The 20,264-nt window shown below is 42.3% G+C and overlaps 1 protein-coding gene across 7 annotated transcripts in view; it reads left to right on the top strand.

The window, feature by feature from the left end:
- GRIK1 (glutamate ionotropic receptor kainate type subunit 1) overlaps positions 1-20,264 on the top strand; it is a 376,723-nt gene that overhangs the window by 217,016 nt on the left and 139,443 nt on the right. For all 7 annotated transcript variants that reach the window (XM_069760826.1, XM_069760823.1, XM_069760824.1 and 4 more), the window contains exons 6-7: positions 10,878-11,051; positions 19,662-19,805. In XM_069760826.1, the coding sequence (XP_069616927.1) occupies positions 10,878-11,051; positions 19,662-19,805 (318 nt within the window). The remainder of the gene's footprint in view (positions 1-10,877; positions 11,052-19,661; positions 19,806-20,264) is intronic.

The raw sequence follows: 20,264 nt of genomic DNA, 5'->3' as shown, positions 1-20,264 counted from the left end.
CCTAACTAATGTATGCAATCCCTATCTGATGTATTTAAAAACCTGATCATCTGTATATAACCTGTGTGAACAGGGTTCAGAGAGGAAAAATCCATGTGTGCATACAGGGTAGAACAGCTTTTGTGCAGATAGCCCAAGAGGAGTGGTGGAACTCCCCAGTCTTGTAGACACAAGAGAACAATTATGGAAACAGGAACACATGGGCTACTTGCAGAGTGAACAAGTCTGTATGATCATGTTCACACACCACCAAGAAACCTGAAGACACAAAAGAGAATAGTAAAACCAAAAACACTCAGTTTGAAAAAATGTTGCAGTAATCCGCAAGTGCTAGTAAAAGATGTAAAAAACAGGGTATTTGGTTGATACGTTTTTTGCAAAAAATGTATACTAAGCTGCTCTACCAATCTTCACGGTATACCCTTATCAGAGCAGTCCTAACTATCCTGCGTTATGGTTACCTTGATGTGGTGGTTATACAGCCGGAGCTGTATAACCTGTAACATTATACTTTTCAAGAAAGGCATCCAGTCGCTTATTAAATTTAAGTAATGAATCACTCATTACAACATCATGCGGCAGAGAGTTCCATAGTCTCACTGCTCTTACAGTAAAGAATCCGCGTCTGTTATTATGCTTAAACCTTTTTTCCTCCAGACGTAGAGGATGCCCCCTTGTCCCTGTTTCAGGTCTATGAGTAAAAAGATCATCAGAAAGGTCTTTGTACTGTCCCCTCATATATTTATACATTAACATAAGATCACCCCTTAGTCTTCGTTTTTCCAAACTAAATAGCCCCAAGTGTAATAACCTATCTTGGTATTGCAGACCCCCCAGTCCTCTAATAACCTTGGTCGCTCTTCTCTGCACCCGCTCCAGTTCAGCTATGTCTTTCTTATACACCGGAGACCAGAACTGTGCACAGTATTCTAAGTGTGGTCGAACTAGTGACTTGTATTAAGGTAAAATTATGTTCTCCTCATGAGCATCTATGCCTCTTTTAATGCATCCCATTATTTTATTTGCCTTTGTAGCAGCTGCCTGACACTGGCCACTAAATGTGAGTTTATCATCCACCCATACACCCAGGTCTTTTTCATTGACTGTTTTGCCCAGAGTTTTAGAATTAAGCACATAATTATACATATTATTACTTATACTCAAGTGCATGACCTTACATTTATCCCCATTAAAGCTCATTTGCCATTTATCAGCCCAAGCTTCTAGTTTACATAAATCATCCTGTAATATAAAATTGTCCTCCTCTGTATTGATTACCCTGCAGAGTTTAGTGCAGTGTTTCCCAAACTCCAGTCCTCACGGACCCCACGGGTCATGTTTTCAGGATTTCTTTAGTATTGCGCAAGTAGTGGAAGTATCATCAAGGCATCAGGAATTGTCTCCAGTCACCAGTGCAACACTATGGAAATCCTGAAAACATGACCCATGGGGTCCTTGAGGACTGGAGTTTGGGAAATACTGGTTTAGTGTCATCTGCAAATATTGAAATTCTGCTCTGAATGCCCCCCACAAGGTCATTAATAAATATGTTAAAAAGAAGAGGGCCCAATACTGACCCCTGTGGTACCCCACTGCTAACCGTGACCCAGTCCGAGTGTGCTCCATTAATAACCACCCTTTGTTTCCTATCCCTGAGCCAGCTCTTAGCCCACTTACACATATTTTCCCCTATCCCCATTATTCTCATTTTATGTATCAACCTTTTGTGTGGCACCGTATCAAAAGCTTTTGAAAAGTCCATATACACTACATCCACTGGGTTCCCTTTGTCCAGTCCGGAACTTACCTCTTCATAGAAGCTGATCAGATTAGTCTGACATGAACGGTCCCTAGTAAACCCGTGATGATACTGGGTCATGAGGTTATTCCTCTTCAGATACTCCAGTATAGCGTCCCTTAGAATGCCCTCCAGGATTTTACCCACAGTAGAGGTTAAGCTTACTGGCCTATAATTTCCGAGTTCAGTTTTTGTCCCCTTTTTGAATATTGGCACCACATTTGCTATACGCCAGTCCTGTGGTACAGACCCTGTTATTATGGAGTCTTTTTTGATGCCCTAGGCAGATGAAGCCAATGGCTCCCCCCTACCCACTGATGAACTTTCAGCCTCCAAGTAAAGGAATAAGTCAGAGACTAAGGTAAAAGGCCCCTAACAAAACTCCTCTCTGCCTCCGTTGGGTCACGTAACAAGCTTGGACGACCACTTCCGCTACAACTGTTACCGTGTTTCACCAAAACATGCCAGCAAAAGTAAAATAGGTGAAGTACTTTAGGGGTGAGGCTCAACAGGGAGTGTGTTTTCAATCTTAGGTATAGAAGCATTCATTGTTTGCGGACCATTTACACAATACCAGGACAAATATTAATATTCATGCCTAATATCCCATATTTATATATGTCAGACACAAGGAAAGTTTCCATCTTTTCCAGACGCCATGATGACTTTTCTCATCCACATCTCTTCTCTGCCAATTCCTTTTTCTTTGCTGTTCTGAGCCATGCACCACCTCCCAACATGGTGCCCTTCAAAATAAGTGATATTAAAATGCTCTTTGCGTAAAAATATCTGTCCATATTATGCCTTATTTAAGCCTCTCATTTGATTTCCACTCTGTCCACCTTAATGATTTATAGCCACCTCACTGTCTATCACCAGATATAGCCACCACAACATCAGCACTTCCAAACCACGGCCTATGCCATGGCTGTCCCCTCTCCACTGTTTTCCCTTACACTCTCTATCTCCACACTGTCCCTTCACCATACTAGCCTCTCACCATATTAAGCCCCTGCTTCACTCTGCCCCCTCTTCATTTCCATTCTGTGCCCCCTTTTCACACTTAGCCCTCATACTGCCCACCACGTAGTCCTCTCCAAGCTGTACCCCTTCCTAACACTGTCCACCTACATGGTATGAGGTCACCACAGCCGCCCATACAGTATAATATCCCCAACAGCCCCCCAATATACATCATAATGTCCACCATAGCCCCCAATATAAATTATGATGTCCACCACAGCCCCATGTACAGTATAATGTCCACCATTATGTTCCACACAGCCCCTCTTGATATGTTCCCACAGCCAGTCCCACATAGTTCCCCGCAGCCAGTCCCACGTATTTCCCCACAGCCAGTCCCACGTAGTTCCCCACAGCCAGTCCCACATAGTTCCCCACAGCCAGTCCCACGTAGTTCCCCACAGCCAGTCCCACGTAGTTCCCCACAGCCAGTCCCACATAGTTCCCCACAGCCAGTCCCACATAGTTCCCCACAGCCAGTCCCACGTAAGTGCCCACAGCCAGTCCCACGTAGTTCCCCACAGCCAGTCCCACGTAGTTCCCCACAGCCAGTCCCACATAGTTCCCCACAGCCAGTCCCACGTAGGTCCCCACAGCCAGTCCCACGTAGTTCCCCACAGCCAGTCCCACGTAGTTCCCCACAGCCAGTCCCACGTAGGTCCCCACAGCCAGTCCCACGTAGGTCCCCACAGCCAGTCCCACGTAGGTCCCCACAGCCAGTCCCACGTAGTTCCCCACAGCCAGTCCCACATAGTTCCCCACAGCCAGTCCCACGTAGTTCCCCACAGCCAGTCCCACATAGTTCCCCACGGCCAGTCCCACGTAGTTCCCCACAGCCAGTCCCACGTAGTTCCCCACAGCCAGTCCCACGTAGTTCCCCACAGCCAGTCCCACGTAAGTGTCCACAGCCAGTCCCACGTAGTTCCCCACAGCCAGTCCCACATAGTTCCCCACAGCCTGTCCCACGTAAGTGCCCACAGCCAGTCCCACGTAGGTCCCCACGGCCAGTCCCACGTAGTTCCCCACAGCCAGTCCCACGTAGTTCCCCACAGCCAGTCCCACGTAGTTCCCCACAGCCAGTCCCACGTAAGTGTCCACAGCCAGTCCCACGTAGTTCCCCACAGCCAGTCCCACATAGTTCCCCACAGCCTGTCCCACGTAAGTGCCCACAGCCAGTCCCACATAGTTCCCCACGGCCAGTCCCACGTAGTTCCCCACAGCCAGTCCCACGTAGTTCCCCACAGCCAGTCCCACGTAGTTCCCCACAGCCAGTCCCACGTAAGTGTCCACAGCCAGTCCCACGTAGTTCCCCACAGCCAGTCCCACATAGTTCCCCACAGCCTGTCCCACGTAAGTGCCCACAGCCAGTCCCACGTAGGTCCCCACGGCCAGTCCCACGTAGTTCCCCACAGCCAGTCCCACGTAGTTCCCCACAGCCAGTCCCACGTAGTTCCCCACAGCCAGTCCCACGTAAGTGTCCACAGCCAGTCCCACGTAGTTCCCCACAGCCAGTCCCACATAGTTCCCCACAGCCTGTCCCACGTAAGTGCCCACAGCCAGTCCCACATAGTTCCCCACGGCCAGTCCCACGTAGTTCCCCACAGCCAGTCCCACGTAGTTCCCCACAGCCAGTCCCACGTAGTTCCCCACAGCCAGTCCCACGTAAGTGTCCACAGCCAGTCCCACGTAGTTCCCCACAGCCAGTCCCACATAGTTCCCCACAGCCTGTCCCACGTAAGTGCCCACAGCCAGTCCCACGTAGGTCCCCACAGCCAGTCCCACGTAGTTCCCCACAGCCAGTCCCACATAGTTCCCCACAGCCAGTCCCACGTAGGTCCCCACAGCCAGTCCCACGTAGTTCCCCACAGCCAGTCCCACGTAGTTCCCCACAGCCAGTCCCACATAGTTCCCCACAGCCAGTCCCACGTAGTTCCCCACAGCCAGTCCCACGTAGTTCCCCACAGCCAGTCCCACATAGTTCCCCACAGCCAGTCCCACATAGTTCCCCACAGCCAGTCCCACGTAAGTGCCCACAGCCAGTCCCATGTAGTTCCCCACAGCCAGTCCCACACAGCCAGTCCCACATAGTTCCCCACAGCCAGTCCCACACAGCCAGTCCCACACAGCCAGTCCCACGTAGGTCCCCACAGCCAGTCCCATGTAGGTCCACTCAGCTAGCCTTACATCACCACAGCCAGCTATGTCCCTCATTTACAGGCAAAGTAATAAAGAAAATTAAAAAAAATCTTACTCTCCTCTAAGACTCCGTCAGGCTCAGCCTCCATCTCTTCTGTCTTCTGCAGCAGTGGACGTTGAACGGTTCGATTATGTCACTGCGTCGTGCCATTCAATGTCCCCTGCGTGTGCCATCTCTTTCAGTGCAGAGGCCAGAAGTGGCGTGTGTTCTGCTGGAGTTCCCGGAGGATCCGCGGGCTGATTATAGCTTCTCAGCTCCAGTCCTGGGCACGTCTGACAGACGTGAACACAATTGAGTGCAGGGTGGGAATGATGGCTGGTGGGCAAGCAAAGAGAGGGGTGAGCAGTGTCCGTATCTGTGCGCTGCAGACATTCAACAATGTCACTTATTTCCCCCATAGTGCGCCCCCTCCGGGAGGCAGGAAGTAGCGCCATAAGCAGGTGCCTACCCCTCGTCCCGAATAGAGTACAGATCTTGGCCAAGCAGCAGTTGAAAGAAGCTTCTAAAGGAGCATGAATTTGGCATGAAAAACATCACTGCATCATAGTCTTTGAGAAAGAAGAAAAATAAAGTATTGAAGTATATTACAAAAATTCCCAGCTGTGAAATGTCTGGAGGATAACTAAATAAAAAAAGGTTAATGACTCTTTTACTATGACTATCCTAGTAGGGTATTTGCAAATGGATTTTTTTTGTTAAACTTAACAACCATTTTACATTTGTTTCAGAAAATTATTTTTTTTCAATTTTTTTATTCTTTCCACATACAAGTGATGTTTGCCGAACTAAATTATCAAGCGGAGGCTTATATTTGTTTTATTCCCACATTTCCCTTAACACATTGATCGTTCTGCACGATTGGCAGGTAACGGCGAGCCCGAAGCCCCTGAAGGGAAGCGTTAGGAGTCCCCTTCTCTGCTGTACTCTAGAACAATAATTCATCAGCAGCAATTTCTTTTGATGCCTTTCAGTGTGAGATCTCTTCCCGGTGGCTGAGGAATTACAGCCTGAGATTGCTATTTCTGGGTAATAAAAATATCACCATGGAAGGCAAAAGCACCCCAAAGTGCAGCATTGATGCCATATACCTGTGTTGCAGAAAAAAGAAAGGTATATATATTGTAGTGATTCACGCTCTCAGGTAGGCAGCGTTCACACAGGTAATGCGGTTTAGTCCAAACTACTCCAAGGGATTTAAAAACCTAAACAGCCTCTTCTGGGCACAAAGGTGTAAGTATTTGTCAGTGCGGTTTCATGCAAAAAGACTATAGTCCTTTCTCCTGAATCAACGTTTATACACACAAGAGATACCGTCCTAACAGTCTCAGTATCCCCTCCAGCCTGAACACCAGCAGCTTCTAGCGCCAAACAAAAGAGTTCAACTCCGTTCATATTTCACACTGAACAGGTAGCAGCTTCCGCACGTTACTTTGTAGCTCCAACACACAGACTGCCCATATCTCCTAGCTGACCCGTGCAGTCTCCATTCAGTGAGAAACTCCGGCTTGTCTCTCTCCTCGCTATAGCTCACATTTTGCCTGGTCTCTCACCAGCTTCAGCACACTTGAATCTGTTCAGTATCTAACAGACTGACACTTAGTGAACACAATCAAGATTTGCAGTGCTAAGATTGAACGCAGCTCTTCCTGGCTTTACTATATATATATATATATATATATATATATATATATATATATATATATATATATATACACTGCTCAAAAAAATAAAGGGAACACTAAAATACCATATCCTAGATATCTCTGAATGAAATATTCCAGTTGCAAATTTTTATTCATTGCATAGTGGAATGTGTTCAAAACAATAAAACATAACAATTATCAATGTAAATCAAAATGAATATCCCATGGAGGTCTGGATTTGGAATGATACTCAAAATCAAAGTGGAAAATCAAATCACAGGCTGATCCAACTTCAGTGGAAATGCCTCATGATAAGGAAAAGATGCTCAGTATTGTGTGTGTCCTCCACGTGCCTGTATGACCTCCCTGCTGTACAACGCCTGGGCATGCTACTGATGAGGAGGCGGATGGTCTCCTGAGGGATCTCCTCAAAGAACAGAACTAAAGCATCCACCAACTCCTGGACAGTCTGTGGTGCAACGTGACATTGGTGGATGGTGAGAGACATGATGTCCCAGATGTGCTCAATCGTATTCAGGTCTGGGGAATGGGCGGGCCAGTCCATAGCTTCAATGACTTCATCTTGCAGGAACTGCTGTCACACTCCAGCCACATGAGGTCTGGCATTGTCTTTCATTAGGAGGAACCAGGGCAAACTGCACCAGCATATGGTCTCACAAGGGCTCTAAAGATCTCATCTCAGCACCTAATGGCAGTCAGGCTACCTCTGGCGAGCACATGGAGGGCTGTGCGGCCCTCCAAAGAAATGCCACCCCACACCATTACTGACCCACTGCCAAACCTGCCATGCTGAAGGATGTTGCAGGCAGCAGATCGCTCTCCATGACGTCTCCAGACTCTGTCACGTCTGTCACATGTGCTCAGTGTGAACCTGCTTTCATCTGTGAAGAGTACAGGGCGAAAGTGGGGAATTTACCAATTCTGATTTTCTGTGGCAAATGCCAAGCATCCTGCAGGGAGTTGGGCTGTGAACACAACACCCATCTGTAGACATCGGGCACTCAGACCATCCTCATGGAGTCAGTTTCTAACCATTTGTGCAGACACATGCACATTTGTGGCCTGCTGTAGATCATTTTGCAGGGCTCTGGCAGTGCTCCTCCTGTTCCTCCTTGCACAAAGGCAGAAGTAGCGGTCCTGCTACTGGGTTATTGCCCTCCTATGGCCCCCTCCACATCTCCTGGTGTACTGGCCTGTCTCCTGGTAGCGCCTCCAGCCTCTGGACACTATGCTGACAGACAAAGCAAACCTTCTTGCCACAGCTCACATTGATGTGCCATCCTGGATGAGCTGCACTACCTGAGCCACTTGTGTGGGTTGTTGAGTCCATCTCATGCTACCACGAATGTGAAAGCACAACCAACATTCAAAAGTGACCAAAACATCTGTCAGAAAGCATTGGTACTGAGATGTGGTCTGTGGTCCCCACCTGCAGGACCACTCCTTTATTGAGGGTGTCTGAATAATTGCCAATAATTTCTATCTGTTGTCTATTCCATTTGCACAACAGCATGTGTAATTGATTGTCAATCAGTGTTGCTTCCTAAGTGGAAAGTTTGATTTCACAGAAGTTTGATTTACTTGGAGTTATATTCTCTTGTTTAAGTGTTCCCTTTATTTTTTTGAACAGTGTATATACAGGTTCTTCTCACAATTAGAATTTCATCAAAAAGTTAATTTATTTCAGTTCTTCAATGCAAAAAGTGAAACCCATCTATTATATAGAGTCATTACACACAGAGTGAACTATTTCAAGTGTTTATTTCTGTTAATGTTGATGATTATGGCTTACAGCCAATGAAAACCCAAAAGTCATTATCTCAGTAAATTTGAATACTTTCTAACACCAGCTTGAAAAATTATTTTAAAATGAGAAATGTTGGTCTCCTGAAATGCATGTTCAGTAAATGCACTCAATACTTGGTCAGGGCTCCTTTTACATCAATTACTGCATCAATGCGGCGTGGCAGCCTGTGGCACTGCTGAGGGGTTATGGAAGCCCAGGTTGCTTTGATAGCAGCCTTCAGCTTGTCTGCATTTTTGGGTCTGGTGTCTCATCTTCCTCCTGACAATACTCCTTAGATTCTCTATGGGCTTAAGGTCAGGCGAGTTTGCTGGCCAATCAAGCCCAGTGATACTGTTGTTTGTACACCAGGTATTGGTACTTTTGGCCGTGTGGACAGGTGCTAAGTCCTGCTGGAGACTGACATTTCCATCTCCAAAAGCTTGAAGGCAGGGGAAGCATGAAGTGCTCTAAGATTTCCTGGTGGACGGCTGAGCTGACTTTGGTCTTGATAAAACACAGTGGACCTACACCAGCAGATGACATGGCTCCCCAAACCATCACTGATTGTGGAGACTTCACACTAGACCTCCAGCAGCTTGGATTGTGGCCTCTCCACCCTTCCTCCAGACTCTGGGACCTGGATTTCCAAATGAAATGCAAAATATGCTTTCATCTGAAAACAACACCTTGGACCACTGACAACAGTCCAGTTCTTCTTCTCCTTGGCCCAGGTAAGACGCTTCTGGCGCTGTCTATTGGTCATGAGTGGCCTGACACAAGGACTGCGACACTTGTAGTCCATGTCCTGGATACGTCTGTGTGTGGTGGCTCTTGAAGCAATGACTCCAGCAGCAGTCCACTCCTTGTGAATCTCCCCCAAATTTTTGAATGGCCTTTACTTAACAATCCTTCCAAGGCTGCGGTTATCCCGGTTGCTTGTGCACCTTCACTTTTTCCTTCCAGTCAACTTTTCATTAATTGCTTGGATACAGCACTCTGTGAACAGCCGGCTTCTTTAGCAATGACTTTTTGTGGCTTCCCCTCCTTGTGGAGTGTGTCAATGTCTGCCTTCTGGACATCTGTCAGGTCAGCAGTCTTCCCCATGATTGTGGAGCTACTGAAACAAACTAACGCTTAGGAAGCCTTTGCAGGTATTTTTTGGTAATTACTCTAATGTACTGAGATAATGACGTTTGGGTTTTCATTGGCTGTAAGCCATAATCATCAACATGAACAGAAATAAACACATGAAATAGATCACTCTGTGTGTAATGACTCTATATAGTATATGAGTTTCACTTTTTGCATTGAAGAACTGAAATAAATGAACTTTCTTTTTGATGATCTAATTTAGTGAGAAGCACCTGTATGTGTTTATATGATTTTATTTCTCAGGCAACATTCCAAAATATGCAAAAGCAAAAGTGGACTTTAATCAGCCCATGTGGTGTGGTGATGTTTTGGTTATACAGAACCTATATGTACAGAATATATATAATAAAGTGTGTGTGTTTCTTTAACTGAGAGCTGCAGAAAAAAAATATCAATGAGCGCCACACTTGTCCATGGGTTGTGTGTAGTATTACAACACACCCCCATAAAATGAAGTTGAAGTGCAAAACTAGACATTATCTATTCGTTGAGCACTGTATGGCGGTTTTTCCTTTGGCATTGTGTGGCGCTGTTACTTAGGCACTCGACGGTACATCATTTGTGCAGTGTATGTTCATGTCAGTGATGTATAGTGTTTCTTTTGACAGATGAATGGAAATGTCTTTCATTGATGATTGACCCGGGTCAGATTTGACACTGATTTTTGGTGCAGATTCTGTGCAGAAATCTGCCTGAAATGTAACCACAATCTGAATCCCATAAATATGAATGGGATCTTTTTTTTTTCTTTTTTGCAACTTTGGTCACATGCATTTTAAAATTCCTATGCCGATTTTTGGGACGGTCACCAGAAAACATGCGGCGCAAAAAAACCTGCACGGAATATAAGAGGAATTGCAAAGGAAGTGCAAATAGCAAATACGTGGCACATTCAAGACACTGAGTTTGTCCTGATCATGTGAAAATATAGTTCACTGTTCATCCTGATCTTCCTGGTTTATACCAGGGCTACAGTAAGCCTGACTCTTGCACGAGGGCAGCAGCAGGCGAGCTGGAGCGAGGGCTGCCGTAATTGATCATCCTACCTGAAACCGCGCATCCTCCTACGCTGAGGACGTTGTACTTTCCTGCTTTATTGAGTCTTTTTTGCTCTGACAGAAGCAATAAAATACAAAGCATAAAAGAGATAAAACATAACTTCAAATAACAGTATTCTTCAAGTCCTTCCAGGTCTCTGTGAAGTGCACGCGGTTGGTTTCTACGCAGACATAACCGAACGCTTGTCTCGTCTTGCAGGACCTCTTTGCTCTTGACCTTGAGCCATACAGATACAGTGGAGTAAATATGACCGGATTCCGGCTTCTGAACATTGACAATCCGCAGGTGTCATCCGTGGTCGACAAGTGGTTAATGGAACGTCTACAAGCGCCACCCAAGCCTGAGACAGGTCTCCTAGATGGAATGATGACAGTGAGTACGAATGGGAAAGCTTACCTAGTCCTATAACTTATGTAGGTGTATAATAAAGGCACCATCATGTAGAATAAGTAAAGGGGTGGTCCACCCCATTTATCTTCTAAAATAGACCATAGCATGGTGTAAAAATAAAATATACTGCTCCTATGTACAAGAATATAACTACTATAATACTGCCTCCTATGTACAAGAATATAACTACTATAATACTGCTCTTATGTACAAGAATATAACTACTATAATACTGCTCTTATGTACAAGAATATAACTACTATAATACTGCCCCTATGTACAAGAATATAACTACTATAACACTGCCCCTATGTACAAGAATATAACTACTATAATACTGCTCCCTATGAACAAGAATATAACTACTATAATATTGCCCCTATGTACAAGAATATAACTACTATAATACTGCCCCCTATGTACAAGAATATAACTACTATATTACTGCTCCTATGTACAAGAATATAACTACTATAATACTGTTCCTATATTCAAGAATATAACTACTATATTACTGCCCCTATGTACAAGAATATAACTACTATAATACTGCTCCTATGTACAACAATATAACTACTATAATACTGCCCCTATGTACAAGAATATAACTACTATAATACTGCCCCTATGTACAAGAATATAACTACTATATTACTGCTCCTATGTACAAGAATATAACTACTATAATACTGTTCCTATATTCAAGAATATAACTACTATAATACTGCCCCTATGTACAAGAATATAACTACTATAATACTGTTCCTATATTCAAGAATATAGCTACTATAATACTGCCCCTATGTACAAGAATATAGCTACTATAATACTGCCCCTATGTACAAGAATATAACTACTATATTACTGCTCCTATGTACAAGAATATAACTACTATAATACTGTTCCTATATTCAAGAATATAACTACTATAATACTGCCCCTATGTACAAGAATATAACTACTATAATACTGCCCCTATGTACAAGAATATAACTACTATAATACTGCCCCTATGTACAAGAATATAACTACTATATTACTGCTCCTATGTACAAGAATATAACTACTATAATACTGTTCCTATATTCAAGAATATAACTACTATAATACTGCTCCTATGTACAACAATATAACTACTATAATACTGCCCCTATGTACAAGAATATAGCTACTATAATACTGCCCCTATGTACAAGAATATAACTACTATATTACTGCTCCTATGTACAAGAATATAACTACTATAATACTGTTCCTATATTCAAGAATATAACTACTATAATACTGCCCCTATGTACAAGAATATAACTACTATAATACTGCCCCTATGTACAAGAATATAACTACTATAATACTGCCCCTATGTACAAGAATATAACTACTATATTACTGCTCCTATGTACAAGAATATAACTACTATAATACTGTTCCTATATTCAAGAATATAACTACTATAATACTGCTCCTATGTACAACAATATAACTACTATAATACTGCCCCTATGTACAAGAATATAACTACTATAATACTGCCCCTATGTACAAGAATATAACTACTATATTACTGCTCCTATGTACAAGAATATAACTACTATAATACTGTTCCTATATTCAAGAATATAACTACTATAATACTGCTCCTATGTACAACAATATAACTACTATAATACTGCCCCTATGTACAAGAATATAACTACTATAATACTGCCCCTATGTACAAGAATATAACTACTATAATACTGCCCCTATGTACAAGAATATAACTACTATATTACTGCTCCTATGTACAAGAATATAACTACTATAATACTGTTCCTATATTCAAGAATATAACTACTATAATACTGCCCCTATGTACAAGAATATAACTACTATAATACTGTTCCTATATTCAAGAATATAGCTACTATAATACTGCCCCTATGTACAAGAATATAACTACTATAATCCTGCCCCTATGTACAAGAATATAACTACTATAAGCTTTTCCTACGTGGATAATAATCTGAGAGTTTCTGTATCTCACACATTTGGACTCTTTAGCACTGCCCTGTAATTTGGAAAGTTTTCTATAGTTTCTCACATGATAGGTTGCGGTGTTTTTTCTTTTGTGGCTTTCATGTTTTGCTATTTGCATACAATTGTATTTGCTACATGAGTCTTTCATCTTTGTCGCCTTTCTTTTATCACTTTTTATCTTTCTTTTATATTTTGCTTTACTTTGACCATGTTAGAACTGTGTGTATTAGGGAGATGATAAAAGAAAAATCTCATCAATGCAGAAACGAGGACTTTATTTAGAAATTGCAGTGACATTAAATTATTATTGCCGCGCCAGCATTATTTCCAGTTTAAGAATTGATTAATAGTCTCAGGCATCTGTGGCGCTGTGATGATAATGAGGTCGTAGATTTACACAAATGTCCCATGTCCCGCTGCCTTAATCAACATGCAATTATTATTAACTATCTCTGCACCACTACTAGGAAGAGTCCATTCCCTCATGTTTATTTAGATGGTTGGTCCAGTTTCTGTTCCCGTTATTCTGTAATTCTCACCTCAAAAATAAAACTCATGATGAGGGATCATTTTAAGGAATTGGACACCTTCCAGACCTAAAGTAATTTTGTGATAAGTTTTATTGTAAATCTTGTACCGTTTGGCTTCTACAGCCTCTGTGCATAACTGTACATACTGCAGAATTAGTTCACTGTGAATTCATAAGTGTGCTGGCCTGAGAACACAGTCTGTAACTCTTATCTGTCTTTCCCTGTTACGTCTTCTAAGATGATTTATGACCAGTTGAGTGTTGGATGGTAACTCATTCTGCAGTCTGCGATGTACTGTGATCAGTAAAGGCTGTAGAAGCCAAACTCTATTGCTAAAATACATGCATGTAAATAAGAGAAAATGCAACGGTGTCCATATATATAAAAACTAACAGGCCCATAGTTAAGGGTGTTGTCCAATTTAATTTTTTACTTCATTAGCTTCCGGTACTTAAAGCTAAACGGGTTGTCCTGGACTTTAACATTGATGGCTTATCTTTAGTTTCTGAATAGATCCAAAAATCCAGTAATACAAAATACCTTTATGGTGCTGCTGATCAGTACTATCATTAAACCTACAGACTAGTTGATGCAATTTCTAAAAGACAGCAGCCATATTTTTCTAATCAACTTTTCTACCATTTGAGTCAACGATCTCCTGGCCCCCTTGTTATCTCCTGTGATGAGGCTACCGGCCGCCCCGTGGCGCCCCTTCCTGCTCTGTAACTTTTGGAGGTGAAGTGTTAACGGGAGTCGGAATGGTTGGTGTTTAGCATTGGTCATGCCCAACAACGCAAGTTTCCGAATAGCGGCACTGGCTGGCATTATGGCCACATTACCACTTCTTCTGCTCAGCCCTGATACTTTTTTTTGGACTTTTCCCTATTTGCTGTTTAGTTTTGAAGGGTACAATTTGAGCAGATTTGGTATATATTATATGTAAAGGATGTGGGAAAAATATATTTGTGCTTAAAGCCAACCTAATGGCATAAGAAAACATGGCAAAAATAGAAAATTTGCTTCCCGTAATTTGACCATTTCCTGTCGGATAATTTCATTGTAAGCCGAAGCTCTCCGGTCTAATGAGGCATCATTTCATTATCTCCGCCGCCTCTTCCTATACAAATGTTTCATTGTGAAGACTTATTGGTATAAATGTGCAATGTATGATAGCTATTACCGCTATATTAAATGGAAAAAGAGCCGCGCGGGCCCTAAATCACCCAAACATGTTATCTGTGGCACTTGGCGCACTTGAATGCCTTCTGTACTTTATAAGTTTCAAGATGGGAATTTAATGGGACGTTGTAGAGGAGAAATGACAAATTGTAAAAACCTTACATGATTAATAAAGCGAGTGCAAAACTGTTAGTAATCTATGTTACATACCCACAAACTTTTTCCAAAAGGAGGTTTGGAAATTTTGCCTATAACTGGATTTTGTTTTTGTAGCCATTTCTCCCTTTTTACTGGCCATATTCCAACCAGAATGTCTGTTTGGAGGATGCCAAAAAAAGGTAGTCGGAGCTATAAATGGCAGAGGAGCCTTTATACAAATATTGTTTCAGATAGTAAAGACCAGTCCCCATGTACAAAGTGAGCAATTTTTGGTTCTGTTCATTTCTGTTTTTTTTTGTTTTTTTTCAAATACGCCATAAGGTTCAAGATGTATGGGCTTTTTAACTTGGTGTTCTCTAATAAAGCATTCAGATTTTTATTTTAATCCGTCATACGGTTCCAAAGATATGAGTCTTTTCATTTAGTGCTAATTTTTATGGTCTTTTCCAAACGAAGGATCCTCAGGGGCGTGTCTTTAGGCTCCTCTGTAGTATTATCCTGTGAGCCACGCCCCTTTGCAAAGACCGTAAGAATTAGCACAAAATTAATACACTTATATCTTTTTAACCGTATAATGATTGTTAAAAAAAACGAAGAAAAAAAAAACACAAAACTGGAGGTGGGAGGGGCGCATAATCTTACTCCCAACCACCAAAATGGGTGGAGCTGGGGAAGGGCGGGGGCGGGACTTTGCAGATATTCTACGGTAATTTATTTGTTCCTTATGTCCCTGACTGGAGTAAGATTTGTGGTAAGGATCACGGAGGCCACGTTTCAGACACACCTGATTCATTTACACGAGAGCGCCTCTTAATGGATGAAGAGTGTCTGATTCCAGCACGTCTTCTCGTCAAGACCAGCATAAACCATGCCGATCTTGATAAATCGGAGCCTAAATTTTTATCTGACAATGATAAAGTCTTCAAATTGATTTGTAATGAACAAAGACTAAAGACCCATTAGGACAGGTCGATAATTGGGAGCCAGTTGACATTCCTCACCCAATGAATGAGCAGAATGGTCATTCATTGTATAAGATGTAAGGCTAAAAAGTAATCGTTCTCGGCAGCACATTGTCCTGTTTAAACAGGTAATGTGCTGCCGATAGAGCAATCGTATTAAAGGGAACCTGTCACCTGAATTTGGCGGGACAGGTTTGCGGTCATATGGGTGGGGTTTTCGGGTGTCCACTGGCCGTAATATTGGGTTGAAGTTCATGCTGTGTCCTCCAAAGTACACGCCTGTGCAAGGCAATCTTGCCTTGCGCACTTGCAGTATGCTTTGCCCAACTGCGGGCAAAGCCGAAAAGCATTAGTGCGCATGCGCCGGCGCGCTATGTCCCTGAACACAGCGGAATACTTCTGGGACATAGTGCGCCGGCACATGCGCACTAAGGCTTTTCGGCTTTGCCTGCAGTTGGGCAAAGCATACTGCGCGTGCGCAATGCAAGATTGCCTTGCACAGGCATGTACTTTGGAGGACACAGCATGAACTTCAACCCAATATTGCAGCCAGTATGCAGCCAGCGGGTAAGGAAGGGGTGAATCAAACACCCGAAAACCCCGTCCATATGACCACAAACCTGTCCCACCAAAATTAGGTGACAGGTTCCCTTTAACAATCTATCTAAGGAAAAATTGCTCTAAAGCTAAAAAGACGACTAAATCACCGCCGGTTGACCTTCTTGATGACAGTGATTATTTAATGGCCCGGATCAGTTAATGTAAATGGGGCCCCAAGTTCTTTTAACCTATTACTGCTACGCAAGCAAACGAATACTTGGCGAAAGATAAGAAACCACGAGTTCCTTCTCTCCAACAAAAGATGGAAAAGGCAAGAAAAAGTGGATTTGGCAAATAAACGGGTCCCAATTTAAGTTTTGCTGCAGACTTTTCTGAAACGGTAAAGTCAAAACTCTGATGGCTAGAAGAACATTCTGACCTAGTGCGTGAACTCGAAAAACAGAGAGTGAGAAGGCAACAAAACTCACTTAGGACGAGTGGTGGACCCTCCCTCTAAGGCCGGGGTCATACTTGCGAGTGTGATGCAAGAAACTAGCATCAATACCCGGCACTGCCGCCGACACTCGGGACCGGAGCATTTTGACTGTATAGAAATACATGCAGCCGCACACTCCGGTCCCGAGTGCCGGCGTCAGTGCCGGGTATTGATGCGGGAGACTCGCGGCCTAAGTCAAAAAGTACTGAACTATCATTGACTAATTTTTCCGATATGTTGACTAATTTTTTCCAATATTTTTCTATAACAAAAGTTAGGAAAGTTTTCAAGTTAAGACTTTTGACATGTCATAAAGATATGTGAAAAGTCACAATCGGTGGTGGTCCGAAAGCTGAAGCCCCCTCGTTGGGCTGTAGATGCGGTCTTCAGCGTTGGAGAGGCCTCCTTCGTTTGGGTGATCGCTGGGATTTCAACACTTTGACCTCCACCAAACAAAACATTTGAAATGTTTTGTGACATCTGATAATCTTTTTGAAATTCCTTTTACTCTTTTGAAAGAAGAAGCCTTGTGTAAAATGTTTAAATTTCTGCGCTAAGGTTCTTTTATTTTTCTCATATTCTCCCCACGTAAAGGTGTCGGCGGCGACGTTGTACCATAACCTTGATCTGAGCGGCCTCCGGTGACTTCCGCTATCTTTTTCTCTCGTGTCACGCCCGCAGACATAATTTTCACGTAAGGTCTAGTTTGTTGACACACTCAGGTCCACTTATATATTTGTCAGACACTCGTAAGGTCCACAGCTCGTATTTTATAGCCTTCCGCCATTAAATACAACCTTGAAAGCAAGGCGAGTACAATATTATAGCAGCCGGCTGTCTGAGTCAAGCAGCGGACGGACGGGAAAACTTTCTGTATGAAGCAACCTTAGCAGTTAAAGAGAAATCACAGATGCAGAAGAGATCGGTAGGGTTTTTTGAGATTAGGCAAACATGGCTCAGAAAACAGCGCCCCACTTGTTTGTGGTGAGTGTCTTTTATTGCGGCTGACTCCATTCAGGCAAAAAATCACAAAAAGGCACAGATGGACTGATTAATGGCTCGGAAAAGTGGTTGTGGTGCAAGATCGGGATATGTTCACATGGTAAAAAAATTTTAGGTGGATTTTGAAGATGATTCTACTCCAAACTCTACGTGAAAAACTGCTTGAAATGCTCTTGGAGGAAGGTCTCTATTTCAATGGAAAAAAGTAAGCCAAGGGTATATCCAAGCAGTTTTTTTCTGTGGATTTTGAAGCAAATTTTTCCTAAAAAAACTTCTAAATACCAGCTTCAAAAAGTCTTTGATAAGAAAAAAATATAGGGGTCTGTGACACTGAATTTTTCAAGGAAATTTTGGAACAAAAATTGAGCAAAATGTGCACTGATACTTCAAGGTTTTGAGTTTTGAAGAAGGATTCTGAGAGTTTCCATTCAATTTCTGATCCAAAAAGACTCCGTGTGCACATAGCCACGCGCTGTTTTTTTTCTAGTGTAAAACAAACGACAACACGCCGATTGTACATGCTTTTTTACTTGAAAAATATTGTTACAAATTTAATTATACCGAATCAGGAAAACTTCCAATACACAAAAGGTCATGTAAAAACGCACACAGAAAAACTTTATTTTGTAGGTATTTTTGATGTGCATTCTTTTTTTTAGCCATACCCCGATGGTTGACATGCTGCTGGTTTTTTTTCTACTTGTTGACTCTTGAGATGTTTCTGCATGAAAAAATGTTATGAATTTCAGTAGTAAAAATCCACACCAAAATCCTAAAGGTACGTTCAAAGTGAGGGTCTCTTTATTTGGATTTTAAAGAGGATCTTCTTCAAAATTATCATGAAAGAGTATTGGAATTGGTTGTTGATGTAGATTTTGTGACAGATCCACCTCCTCAAATTACACATTTACGAATGAAAAATCCATGCTGGCAAGCAAGAAAAAAATTTAAAAAATTGAGCTTTTTTGTTATTTTTTTTCTGATGCAGATTTTGGTTATGGGCCATTTTTGTTCGAGTTGTCTCATTTGTTAAATTTGTAAAATAATTTTCAAGCAGAAAAGCTTGAAAGATTAACATATTTTTGTTCTCTAAAAAAAAAAAATAATAATTGGCATGTAGGAAATAAACAGCAACATGTAACTATGAGGTTATGATCGCACTTTTTTTTAGATTATTTTGGCTGAAAAAAATCTACATTAAAAACAACACATAAAAACAACCAAGTCGCTGTGCTTTTTTTGGTATTTTTTTTGTTTTTTTGTATTTGTGTAGTTAGTCAAATTCTTCAAGTTCTCTTTGAATACTCTTGTAAAGTATACCAGACCCGGCCCACATGAGTTAACAATCTCCAAGAAGTGGAAGGGGAGGAGGTGACGTTATAAGTCTAAGGAGCCTCGAATATGATCTGTGGTAGTGAGTTCCACAGAAATGATGCAGAACAGGAGAAGTCCTGCAGAAACCTCAGCTTGGTTTTCCTATTTTAAAGACTTCTCTTGTGCTGCACCTCTTTTCTCGCATAGTTTCTCCGACTCGCAGACTAATTTCCGATCACCGTTTCCAAATGACGTGACAATATAGAAAGTTCTTGGTCTGTAATTCTGCGCTTGACAAGTTTCATTGCGTATGAAGACTGGCAGTAGTGACTGCTGGCCACCGGTCATGAGTGTTGTAATAAAATGCAGTCTGCCTCTCTGCTTCATACAGACAGATGCCGCCTTGATGTACGACGCCGTCTATATGGTCGCAGTCGCAACACAACGAGCTGCCCAGCTGACTGTCAGCTCTCTGCAATGTCACCGTCACAAGCCGTGGAGATTTGGGCCGCGATTTATGAACCTCATTAAGGAGGTGAGTTATATGAGCTTCAGAGCTATATATTATGATTAGTGTTAGTCTTGTGCCGCTGGGAAGTGAAGCTCAACTTTTTGAAATATTTCTTCACTTTTATCACAGTGTTATTTTTTAATGCAATTTTATAAGTTTTGTCCTTTTATGGCTTAGCTCACTTTTTTCATTTTTCATCTCTGAAATGCTTTACTTTCCCCTTGGGCTTGGACTTTTTTATCGTTGGAAAATGGCTTATTATTTAAATCATGGTTTTTATGAACGTGTTTTTTAAAAAATAAAATAAAATTGCCAATGTTTTTTCTTTCTTTTCGTGCCAAAATGAATAATCTTACCATTTTTACACTGTCCACTGGGGCTTTTTTGAGACTCATACATCTTGTCCTTTCAGGAAGCGTTTTCAGTAGTATCATTATCATGAGAGACAGATTATAATGACAGATAACACCTCTATACACAGCT

This window comes from Ranitomeya imitator, chromosome 3, assembly GCF_032444005.1.
Source record: "Ranitomeya imitator isolate aRanImi1 chromosome 3, aRanImi1.pri, whole genome shotgun sequence".
Taxonomy (NCBI): domain Eukaryota; kingdom Metazoa; phylum Chordata; class Amphibia; order Anura; family Dendrobatidae; genus Ranitomeya; species Ranitomeya imitator.
This window is presented reverse-complemented; position numbering and strand designations above follow the sequence as displayed.